At 38.9% G+C, this 13,103-nt stretch overlaps 1 protein-coding gene across 1 annotated transcript; it reads right to left on the bottom strand.

Annotated features, from left to right (window-relative positions):
- Positions 1-48: 48 nt before the first annotated feature.
- On the bottom strand, positions 49-12,550 carry LOC113589594 (potassium voltage-gated channel subfamily A member 10-like). Its single transcript, XM_035523921.2, has 2 exons — positions 12,213-12,550; positions 49-7,288 (listed from the first exon to the last, which is right to left on the bottom strand). Exon 2 carries the CDS (start codon positions 7,100-7,102, stop codon positions 5,426-5,428), a length of 1,677 nt encoding a protein of 558 aa, XP_035379814.2. The 5' UTR covers positions 7,103-7,288; positions 12,213-12,550; the 3' UTR covers positions 49-5,425.
- Between the last annotated feature and the right edge of the window lie 553 nt (positions 12,551-13,103).

The following is a 13,103-nucleotide window of genomic DNA, read 5'->3' on the forward strand; positions in this document are numbered from 1 at the left end:
AATTATTTTTCAATTCTCAAGAAAATTTTACAAATTCTTAAAAAATGCTGATTTGTATTCATGTGATGCTGTTTATTTTATAATGCATATAACATTTAAACATGGATACATTATTCTGTGGTTCATTGCTGCTAGAATCTCTCTTGTATCTGCCTGTCGTTCACAGGTTTTTGTAACCTCTGTGACATCCTCTCCTTTATTTGCTTATAAAATATTTGTGACCTCATCAGACACTTTGTCCCCAGTGAGGATTGTGGTGCCTGCTGCAGCAGCCATGATGCATGCGCACACACAGAGAGAGAGAGAGAGAGAGAGAGAGAGAGAGAGAGAGAGAGAGAGAGAGAGAGAGAGAGAGAGAGAGAGAGAGAGAGAGAGAGAGAGAGAGAGAGAGAGAGAGAGAGAGAGAGAGAGAGAGAGAGAGAGAGAGAGAGAGAGCCACCACTGCAGTAAGGAAACTGAATGTGATGCAGAAAAGAAACATGGTATTGCTGTGCCTACTGGAACAAATAGGAACTGCACCTTTACTAGAGTGTCATGGCTGCAGTCATTTGCCTATAAGTCATTCATTTATGACCAGAGGTAGGATGTGTATTTAAATGAGCTCTTCTCCATTTTTTGGTTGTTGTTTTTTTCCTCTCTCGCCTTTTCTCTTTCTTTCCCATGCTCATGTGCAAAGCTACTTGTGATACTGGTTTAATAATAAATGATTCTAGACTTCCCCTGTCTTGTACACACACACACAGCAAAGCAAATTTGGCTCGTTGGCATGTATGACTGGCACTCCTGCCCTTTTTTGAGAATTCTGCATTATGCATTAACATGAAAGACGGCCTCGGAAATCTGTCATACATCCAACCAGCTCATTTCTCACCCCTTCTCACCTCATTCCTCTCTCAAATTCTCTCCAGGATATGGGAGGATCATGCCCTGTGGTAAGTTGCCATTAGTGCTCTGTGTGGGCCATCTATAGGCCGACATCTACATTGCATATCAGCTCTGCTTTCGTGCACAGAGAAATGCTTATATTTTTGTTGATTCCTTTTTAGTGTGATGTCATTCCATTGCTTTCATCCTAGCCCAATTTCCTTTGCTTTGATGACGGGGTTGAACTTGTAGCCAGTGAAATATTAAATACTAAGAGAGATATTTGAAGGAGCCTTATCTCTCTGCTTGGCATATAGCTGTGGTACAATACATTATATAAATATCTTATACTCTATTTAAAGTGCAAGAAACCATTTGGAGTTAAAAATGGAAAACCAGGGGCATAAACGCATCAATTCTGTTTTGTGTCAACAGTTGGAGATATATAATATTAGCAAAACCCAGCAAATAGCAAATAAACAATAACAAAATGCTGATATATCACCTCCTAACAGTATGTAAAGGCTAAATAGGGGCAACTAAAATGCTATTTTGCAATTGTATTGTTTTCTGGGGGGATTTCTCCTTTAAGAACAGTATGTGTCTGTCTCCTTGGCTGTGTTTTTCACTCCACCCATAACAGAGTGGAGGAGGCATGGTGCATGGGAACCTGTGTTCTTGGAACCATGGCCAGACCATATGGCAGTTTAACCGTGAAGAGGGGAGATCAGATCATCAGAGAACTAACTTCAGTTGGAAGCAGAATTGCTGTGTATTTCAGAGACTAGAATACGTGATACAGTAGAACACCTCTAGGGGGCACTAAACATAAACCAATAGGTGCACCTTTTCTGAGCATCTCTCTGTACTAAGCCTTCCCCTTGTCTTGAAACCTGCTCAGATAATATACATGAAAACATGAACCAGGCCTTTAGGGATTCATGTATGGATTCCTGTAAAACAGCAGGAAAATAAATTAAGACAATCAATTTCCTCACCACTTTCTATAACCTTTTGTGTGATCATCACTTTTGCCACCTCTCCTCCTGTTTTCTATCACCAGCCATTTTAAAAATAAACCAAGCCATCCAAAAGGTGAACGAGAGCAGAATAATTCATTAGTGAATCTTATTCTCCCCTCCTTCCAAGCATGCTCCCTTAGCCTTCCTTCAGTCTTTCTTGCTATCCTCAGTGAGGATCTATTTTTAGCACACTCTATTCTCCCTTGTGAATGTGTACATGGACACATTCTGTGCTTAAAATTGATAAAGACACCAAAAGGTTTCTAATAAGCCTCTCTCCTGAACACATCTGTTGTTACAAAGCTTTCCATGACTAATAACTTCTAACAGCGAAAAAGCTTTCTGAATTGTTTTGGGATGCTGTAAAATGGTGCAGTCATGCTATGATTCCTTTTCTAAAATTATCCAAATGATATTTCAGAGCTTGCTCTGAGCACCACTGTGACATTTAGACAATGCACAATATGGGGGGGACATTGTGCTGTGCATTGTCTTTTACCACACACACACACAAACAAACAAACAAACAAACAAAGAAAGCATGAACACTGAAAGGAAAACTGCAAACACAGATTTGAGATTATTTCATAGCATTGTTGATGTTTCTTTGTATGTAGACAGATTATGTATGCATAACGTTTAGTGATTAGATTGTCCTGTTGTAATAGTAAAACGCTTCAGAAATGTAGAAGATACCAAATTTCTTATTTGTCCTCTATACTCCATTGTATTTTTAATCATTTTGTACATTTCATGTAGTAGAAAAGAAAAAGAATTGTATTGTAGAGCATACTACAGATGGGAAAATAGTAAAAGTATAAGGTACTTGTTAGAATATCTGTATGCTTCTGGTCTAAAGCTATTCTGTGTAGTCAGTCTGGAAAAATTAAGAGTGTGTTATAACAACACAGATTTCAAACAGATCTGAGTATATTTGCTCATCTTTCAAATCATTTTGCATTGCATTCCTCAAATGTGTAGATCTGCCAAAAATCTACATTATTTGAACACACATCTAGACCAAAGTTGTAGAATTCTAAGATGGTTTAGAATTTTAGAACTCCCTGGCTAGGTTCTAGAGTTCTAGAACCCTTATTTAAACACTAATGGGATGTACAGTGAATAAATGAGAAAATTGGGTAATCACACTGTTTCAGACCAGATTTTCTTCTCTATTTTCAACCAACACATTGCACTTGCAGTTAATATACAGTATTGTATTAAAAACCAGTACTGTATATAGAAATACACTGCAAGGAAAACCGTGATTGTTTTTGTTTGATAGGCATCCTTCTAATCCTTGGCAACAGAGTCATCATATGATGCAACGACAGCAACAATGCCTTACAACATTCATTGCTCCAACAGAAACAGCTAAACAGACAATTTAACAACAAACACAAAACAAGTCAAAGGGTGCACCTGCGACCAGCCTGATGACGGTGCTTTGTGAATCCTCCACTTACAAAAGTGCTAAATGTGCAACGAGAAAACAGCTATTCACAGAGGTACATTTTTCATTGTTATGTCTGGCTCACAATGCGTCCAGGTCACAATTGGTCATACTTGAACTCTCAAATAATAGCAATGAAATAGAACATTTGGCATGTGCAAATGTGTTGATGATACATCCTTCTCAGGTACAATATACATGTTCATTCCCATGCATAGAATGCAAAGCTCCTTGATCGCTTGTAAGATACTTATTATATGTATTTTCTTTCTATAGGCACAGGCTTCCAGGTTCATCCATATTAGGTGAATCCGGTTTTTAATCTCTACCTTCAGTCTTGATGCCAATAGCCAAAATAGGTTCTCTACAGTCATGCTTTTCTGGCCTGAGCTCAAAACATGGCTGACAACTAACACCTATGAGAAATCACCTGCTTTGAATACTCCAGCATCAGTATATACAATATATTAAAAAATAAGAAAAATGCACTGCAGGTGAAGAATCTTATGAATGCTACAAGTGCTTTTCCTATACATTTTATATCAAACAAATAGCATGAAGCCTTATTTGCTAGATAATGACATTTAAAATTCTACCCTGAGCAAAAAAGAACTTTCAAAAAGATATAAATGCAATTTGTGCATTTCCATCATGGGTACTGTGTGCGCAATGTGAGGATTACCATGTTCAGTTATCATTGTGTCAGATGTTTAGCAAAAGCAGCAGCAATAGAGGAAGTGGTCGCTCATATATTGTTTCATTATTACACAACTTAAGGGGCTTTTGGTTTCTTACTGAAAAGGCTTTAAGGAAGTAAGGATGGGTGGGTAATATTTAAGGGTAGGATACTTTAGTGATGATACATACATGGTACAAGGTGTTTTATTTGGTTTGGTGGTTTAAAATGCTGAATCCTAATAATGAGGTTACTGATAAACTATAAAGTTGTGAAGTATAGATGATAATGCTTTCTACTAATGGAATTCACATCATGCAATTTGTTTGTTATTCTGCCATAACTCTGTCACCTCATAAATATAAAACCTTACATTTGTTATATTAAATTTCTTTAAATCTACAGTGCTTGTGTATATAGTATACACTGTATTATTACAAGGTGACCCAACAATAAGAGTTGTTAAGACTGTATAAGACTGTGCCACATGGTTCAGGTCAGAAAGTAGACATGAATTGGACAGATGCAAGATGGGTGTCATGCAGAATTAACAGTAGGTGCTGGACATCATCTGAACATTTCACTGTAGATTTGGAGCTACAGAGGTTGCAGGCCACTCTCCATATTTTAGGTTAATACTGATATAAATAGCAATACCTGCATAAATGTGGGACGGCCAGCAGATGCTGCTATGACAGTGTGGGTCATCTAAATATACCACTGTTACATGCTTTGGATATATTAAAACAAACAAGCCTGATTAACTATGATGTTAAATACTATGTGAGATACTTCAAATGAGACAGATAGTAATATGAATGATGGATCACAGCTTGGTGCAAGTTTTTTTTTTGTCTTTGAGCAGCAGCAATGTCAACAGGGATGTCAGCATTAATCTCTACAGGAATGACCTGTTCAGCCAAGTGCAGTAGTGGCAAGGAGGCTCAGAGTGTAGAATCATGATTCCTTAATTAATCAATTCAAGAGCTTTGCAAAACAGGCACCTAATATCTGTTAAATTAGCATGTTGTGACCTCAGCCAAATGCACTGATACTGCCAAAAAGCCCTCATAGGTAATTTTACATTTGTTTTTTTTTTCCATAGTGATTAATATCCAGTGCTTCAAGATGGATAGGAAGCATTAAAGGGAAATTCCACTTAAACAGCCTTTGTCAGGTTAAGAAGTGAAGCACAATTATATATGTAAGATGTTTCCAGCAACTTTGGCCAGGTCTACATCATTTTTGAGGTTTCTTGATATTATAAGAACTGTCCGTGTATGCATAGCATTAAATACATAAATGGAAATCTATATTATGCATTTGTCAATCCAAAACTAAATTTTCTAAGTGCATTGTTGCATTGTCTTATTATTGCTAGTCATACAAGATTTAGCAGCACTACATTTTTCAAGGAATGCCATTTTTTTCAGTCTGCCAATCTCTGTTGCTCTTGTCCAGAGAATAGATGCTATCATATTTCTCAGAATTTCTTTGGTTTGCAGCTGCCTCTCCAGCTGCATCCATCATAAGCTTCTCTCTCTGCTCCGTTTCACGATGGTAGAAATAGTTGAAGTTGGAAACAATAACAGGAACAGGAAGAGCAATGGTCAACACACCTGCGATGGCACAGAGAATGCCGACCATCTTACCCCCCACGGTGATTGGGCACATATCACCATAGCCGACTGTAGTCATGGTGACCACAGCCCACCAGAACCCCTCTGGGATGCTCACAAATTGTGTTTCAGGTTCATCAACCTCTGCAAAATAAACGGCACTGGAGAAGAGGATGACTCCGATAAAGAGAAAGAAGACAAGCAAGCCAAGCTCCCTCATACTGGCTTTCAGGGTCTGCCCCAGAATCTGGAGTCCTTTGGAGTGGCGGGAGAGCTTGAAGATCCTGAAAACCCTCACCAATCGGATAACTCTCAGTGTACCCAAAGACAAGTTCTGGTTAGCTACTGAGTCTTCTTCTTGAGATACCATCAGGTCTGTGATAACCGTGATGAAGTAGGGCATGATGGAGATGAAATCAATCATGTTCATGAAATTGCTGAAAAACTCACTCTTGCTGGGGCACACAATGAAGCGCACTCCTAACTCGAAACAGAACCAGATGATGCAGATTGTTTCTACTATAAAGAAGGGGTCTGTGAACACACTTTCTATTCCTTTTGGAGAAGGTCCTAGGGACAGGAGAGTGCCATTAGCATCACGGGTTATATTAAAAACTTCACGGGTGAGAGTGTGATCATCACGAAACTCTGGCAGAGTCTCTAGGCAAAAGATGCAGATGGAAACGGTGATAATGAGAACAGACACTAAGGCCACAGATCTGGCAGCGCTAGAACTCTCTGGGTACTCAAACAGGAGCCAGAACCAAAGGGAAATCTCACTTTTCGGCAGTTGAGGCTCAGGCTCTTTGATGAAACCTTCATCCTCTCTGAATTGTTCCATCACCTCGTGACCCAGCCTGTAGAACACAATATCATCTGCAAAAACATCCAGTGGCACATTTGCTGGTCTGCGGATCTTACCCCCAGACTGATAGAAGTATAGGATTCCATCAAAACTGGGACGGTTGCGGTCAAAGAAATACTCATTCTTCATTGGGTCGAAATAGTCGATCCGTCTCTTAGGGTCTCCAAGCAATGAGTCAGGGAACTGGTTCAGGGTTTTGAGTGTCGTCTCATACATCATCCCTGAGACATTGATGACTACTCTCTGGTCCCCCTCCTCAAGTTTCTGCTTTTCCCCAAACATGTCCTCACAACAATCTTTAGCCATTTTGCCTAAGAGACCCTCATTGGGACTGCCTTCACTGCTCATATATACCTTCCAATTAGAGATGAGACTGTTGCAGCTTGATGTACCTTTTTTGGGGGCTGTTGTGGGAGAGACAGGTGTGTTTCCAGGATGACCCTGCCCCTGCTGTAAATGTCCCAGTGAATTTGTTCTGCGGGTCATGCGATTTCGTACTGGTGTCTCAGAAGTGGGTGAGGCCAGATATCCTGAATCACTTGGGTCTGCCAGGTTGATTCTGATCTCGTCCAGGTTCTCAAAGTTGACCAGAGGAACCTCCATGGCCTCCTTCTGCTCCCTGAGTCACAGGTGGACTGCCTAACACAGAATGAATGATAAACAGTAGCCACAAGCCCAGGACAGTTTGTTCCCTGAACAATAATGAACACAGCAGGCTCAGAGAGGATCCAGGATGGTCCTGACTCGTTCTGCAGCAGGGAGACGAATCCCAAGACACCGTCACCTGATCTGCCGACAAAGAAAACAGAACAGCTGTGTCACTACTCAGGTGGTATAGGTGGATTTCCTAGTGGAGTTCAACTAGAGCATTCTGTAATGCTGTACACTAAGGAAAAAATAGAAATTCATTGCATCTATTTATATGGACAAAAATATGCAGTAATATTTCTAAGAGGTAATATGAAATGGTGGAAAAAATGCAATGTTATTAATTTCTGGGTAGAAGGGAGATGTGCTCTAAATATGAAAAATGTGTAAGACAAATGTGCTGTAACTGTAAAGGTATGCTGTAGAGTTTGTACATAAAAAACCTGTGTGTAAAGGTGTGTAAAGTGTGTAAATTTATATAAGGAGCTTTTGTGGGTCTCGAGATGAATTTAACGATAAAGATTGTATCATATCATAATGACTAATTTACATTATTTTAACAAAGTTTCATTTACACAACTGTGTAAGGACAGCTAAGGATTAAAAGTAATTATTACCTAGCTAATATATATATTTTTTCTGTTATCTCTCTCCTTGAAAAATCCTTGAACTTCCTTCAACACTCATAAATAATGCATTTTAAGTTAGCTGCGTGTGTATTTCTTTCCTGTGTCCAATGCTGAGCATGCCTGCAAACTGAGTACTGCTTTTTATCATATTTCACCCGCATACCCATATTAGCGTACCCCCCAACCCACACACAGACACACAGCACTAAATTCAGGTCTCCTCTGGAATAACAAATAGAGACCCCATGCAGTGCACATTTCTGCTTTTTCTTCTCTAGTGTGCCTGATTCAGCTCATGAAGTAATTTTATAGCACTCCACATCTGATGTAGCTATCAGAGCAAAGAACACTCCTGCTGGAGCCTGACTCAGCTGGACCAACCTTACTTAGCATATGTAGTAGAAGGGAGTATCATTCATCACTGACAGGCCCTGTTGGACAGACACTGAGATACAGGCAAAGAGACAATCAGCACACTTGCAAATCAAACACACCTACTTTAGCCACACATAACCTTTCTGTAAAAATATCTACATTTACAGCGTTTAGCTGATACTTTTATCCTTCTGATTAATAGCAAAGTACATTAAGTACAGGAAAACAGTAAATACAGTAAATAAAGGGCCTGTTAGGACTGTAATAGTCTGATGGGTGAGTTAAACTGACATTGTGCTTTTTATGTGGCAGAATATGCCCTATTGTATTTGATATAAACAAAAATACATCTTTACTCGTTAGTATAAAATGTAAAAGAAAGCTGATATATTTTTAATTAAAATAACTAGCTCAATTCAAACAAAAAAAAAAAGTACCAGAATGTCATAAATAAATTTTGCTGTGTTAAGTTTCCAATAATACAGGCTTATACATTTTTTTAATTTTAGAAGCAGTATTGGAAGCAATGAAAATCACAAACTTTAGAAGAAGTGACCGGTCTCTTTGATTGTTGCTAATAATAATAATTTTGGATGTGAATGTTTGACTTCTCCATTATTTTTTTCAGATTTTAGCAATTATCTTAATGTGCTTAAATGGAAAGGTAAAATGACTATTACCGGGTTTGTATGTCCAGGTCACTACAGACGCATATGTATACAAGAAAGTGTACACTGCTGACTGTTTTGCGTTGCTGACAATGACTGCTTTCAATTCTGCATTCTTGCACATTCAGAATTGTGTTAATCTGAGCGCAGACAAGCTGTCTCGTCACTCACTGCCCAGTCCTTAGATCCATTTTTGGAATCCTACCTGTGGATATACCTGACTGTGCATTCAGATCCTATAATTGGAATGTTAATCTAACTACCTAGCTAAGGAACTAACAAACTAGCTCACTAAATAGCTTAAATAAATAAATAAAGCACATTCAATAAAAGCCTGATCATGCAGCAATCTACTTAGGTTTATGTCAATACAACAAAGACAAAAGACACAATGTTACACACCCTCTGTGGTGATATTCAGTGAATGTAAGGTATGGCAATAATAGCATAAACCTGTAGTTTATGGTAATATAGGCCTTGTAAATTGAAATAGCAATGACATGCTAAAACCCTTCCATTGTAGGTCAAAGGTTAACAAATGTGTCTCCATGATTTTTGACTGCATGTCAGAATTTGAACATTTTAAATAATCCTCTTTCAAGTTTGGAAAAACTTTCAGAACTAAAATATATGAGGGTATACCACTTTTGGAATCCATACTCTTAAGTTACAATCAATTTACAACAATTATGATACCATAAAGTAGTATCACACTATATGGGATATTGCAAACTGTATCTTACTGCAAAATTAACAGAAACAGCAAAGAACTGTATATCTTGGAAGTATCAGCATTACCCAATACATGTACTAGGTTATATAGTCGAGAGGGAAGGTTTAAGAGAGGTCAGAGAGGAAAGTGACAGGAGCATCTGTCCCCATGCTGCAGTAACTGGTATGGGAAAATGCTGAAGACATGAAAACTATATGCAGAGATCACATGTACACTCTTCTGCAGAAGGTATGTGTGTGTACATGCCCCTGGAAGCACCAATCATGTGTTTTGAGGCATACACCAACAAGGGAAACCCATATATATATATATATATATATATATATATATATATATATATATATATATATATATATATATATATATATATATATATACACACACACACACACACACACACACACACACACACATTTATGTTCAAAATAATAGGGTGTTTAAAAAAGTGAGTAAAGCTCAAAATTCTTATAATAGATTTTATTTTCATACACACAAATGCATTGAGAACGCTGCACATTCTATTTCAAATCAAAACACGAATTAAAGTTCATAAAATGTGTTATTACTTTATGGAAAGTGAAGAAAAGGGAATATTAGGCTGTTCAAAAAATAGTAGTGTTTTTCTTTACAAACTCACACATTGAATATTGAGCTTTCCTGTGAATCACTAAACTAATATTTAGTTGTATAACCACTGTTTCTGAGAACTGCTACACATCTGTGTTGCATGTAGTCGACCAATTTCTCATCCCTGTGAGCAGGTATTCCAGCCCAGGATGACTGGACTACATTCCACAATTCCTCAGCATTTCTTGGTTTGCCAAGCATTTCTGATGTCACCCTACAAGTTTTCTATTGAATAAAGGTCGAGATTGGGCTGACCACTCCGTAAAGTTAATCTTCTTGGTCTGGAACCAAGATGTTGCACGCTTGTGTGTTTGGGGTCACTGTCTTGTTGAAAAACTCAAGGGCGTTTCGTCTTTGATTAAACACAACCTCTTCAAGTATTTTGATGCATTCAAACTGATCCATGATCCCTGATATGCAATAAATAGGCCTGACACCATAGTATAAGAAACATCCGCGTTTCATGATGCTTGCACCACCATGCTTCACTGTCTTCACAGTGTACTGTGGCTTGAAAACTGACAAACTGTCTGCGGCCCCTAGACCCAAAAACAACAATTTTGCTTTCATCAGTCCCCAAAATGTTGCGCCTTTTCTCTTTAAGCCAGTCGATGTGTTCTTTGGCAAATTGTAACCTCTTCAGCACATGTTGTTTTTGCAGCAATGGAACTTCTTTGATCTCCCTGGAGCTGATCATTGGCTGAGTCTTTATTCTTTGATCCATTCAAATGGGAGTTTTGTTTTTCTTCAACATCCTTCTGGTTTTGGTTGCTATTTTAAAGCATTTGAGATCATTTTAGCTGAGCAGCCTATCATTTTTTACTACTTTAAATGATTTCCCCTCTCCAATTAACTTTTTAATCAAAGTACACTGTTCTTTTGAACAATATCTGGAACGGCCCATTTTAGAGAGAGTTGCACCATAACCAGTATGCACAACATCTGCTTTCATCCTATAATAGGGTTTTTTCATAGAATGAACGACCTCACTAATTGAAATTCACACAGCTATTATTTTATACACGTCCCTTTTAGTTAATTATTCAGTTACACAGAATCAGCAGCATACATGTCATGACTGCTGGGTTTGTTGTTTTTTATTACTCTTACCACACCTACTAGTAAATTTTTTGCCATGTAGAAATATAATTTCTTCCAAAAACAGTGATTGATCTAGTTAGTGATGTTGATGTAGGATACTACATCTTAGCTGAGGTTATTTTTTAGATATTTTTTATTGAATTTTAATAAAACATGTATGGATAAACATTCTGTGTTTGTCTCTGTCTTTATTTAGTTGTTTCTTGGGTGATGACCTTTTGCATATCAAGTTGTTGATTCATGTAACTGTTAAAGATTTTTCACAAAATGTAACTACAATTTAAGCTTGGTAAGTACCAAGACTAAGTCATTTCAAGACATTCTAGCACATGCATGCAGTAATGTGCTGCTCACTCAAAGGAAGTTCCCTTTCTGACATCTTCCATTCCCAAACATATTAACATTAACTTCTCAAAATAAGCTTCTCATTTATTACCTATACAAACTGCTTTAACATGCACAGGCAGACACAGACATACACAAATTCATCAACACTTAACAAATAGTTAACTATATCAAACACAATATAAAGCCACCATTTCGCATAAACCTGCTGCCAAAAATTTTGCCAACACTCAACCACATGTAAACTAGCACACACTCTCACATACAAAGTGGCTTAGGTGGAGTCTGACGGATACTTACCAGGGCATCCCTGGTCTTTGTTTGAGCTTCTAACTCCAGGTGGCCTGGGGCTTCATATCTCTCTGCCTCGCTCCCTCCCTCTCTCTGTCTCTCTCTTATTTTCTTCCCCTTAATCTGCCTTACAATCAGATCCCTGTAGCCTCAGGATCGGTTCAAGCTCTCCCTCAGTAATCTTATGCCTACTGAGTAACCTGAGAACCATGGCTTCCATCAGTCAGACACCCACCTACCTACCTACACAACGCCCACAACGCCTCCCCCCCCCACCCCCCCACCCACCATCTTACCTTTTGCATTGTACTTGTTTTGAAAGTTGGTGTGGGTCACTTTGCGTCTCCCTTGACCACTGCCTCTCCAAGGGCAGAGGACACTGGAGCAGCCAGAGGAGAAGTCGTCAGCGCACAGTTCCTCCAGCTCTCCTGCTCCCCTCTGAGATTCAGCATGACGACAGAAAGGAGGAGAGGACTGTGAGACCTGAACTCCTGCAGAGTAAGCAAACAGCATCACAGCTCTAGGGTGCATACACACGCACGCACGCACGCGCGCACGCACGCGCACACACACACACAAAACCCCAATATCTATTCCCAGTCCAGGGAATCTGACTCAGCACCCAACATCCCTGTTAGAGACAGCCAGCCAGCCAGCCAGACACACACACACACACACACACACACACACACACACACACACACACACACACACACACACAAAACCCAAATCTCTATTTCCAGCCCAGGGAATCTGACTCAGCACCCAACATCCCTGTTAGACACAAACACACACACACACACACACACACACACACACACACACACACACACACACACACACACACACACACACACACACACACACACACACAGATGCTTACCCTACACACAGATTCACACTCACATTTGCAGCAAGGCTCAGCAGCAAAAATCTTTATACTGCTTAGTCTGTGCACTGCTTTTCTCTTTAACTGCATCTCTTTGTCACTGTAAAAATAAAATTTTTATTGTTAGTATAAATTCACTGTTAGTCAAGAATGAAGAAGACAGTTACGGCTGGTGAAATATGTTGTAGGTGGGGCTATTTGTGACAGTCGGTTTTAACAACCATCTCAATACAACAAACTACTAGTGCTCTGTGAAATAGCCAGTAACTGTTGTAATTGGCATTAAAAATCAACAAAT

The sequence above is a fragment of the Electrophorus electricus genome, chromosome 7, assembly GCF_041902795.1.
Source record: "Electrophorus electricus isolate QZ-2024a chromosome 7, ASM4190279v1, whole genome shotgun sequence".
Lineage (NCBI taxonomy): Eukaryota > Metazoa > Chordata > Actinopteri > Gymnotiformes > Gymnotidae > Electrophorus > Electrophorus electricus.

Excerpts from the sequence above, each read along its gene's own strand:
- LOC113589594 (XM_035523921.2), bottom strand. The coding sequence starts at position 7,102 with ATGGAGGTTCCTCTGGTCAACTTTGAGAACCTGGACGAGATCAGAATC.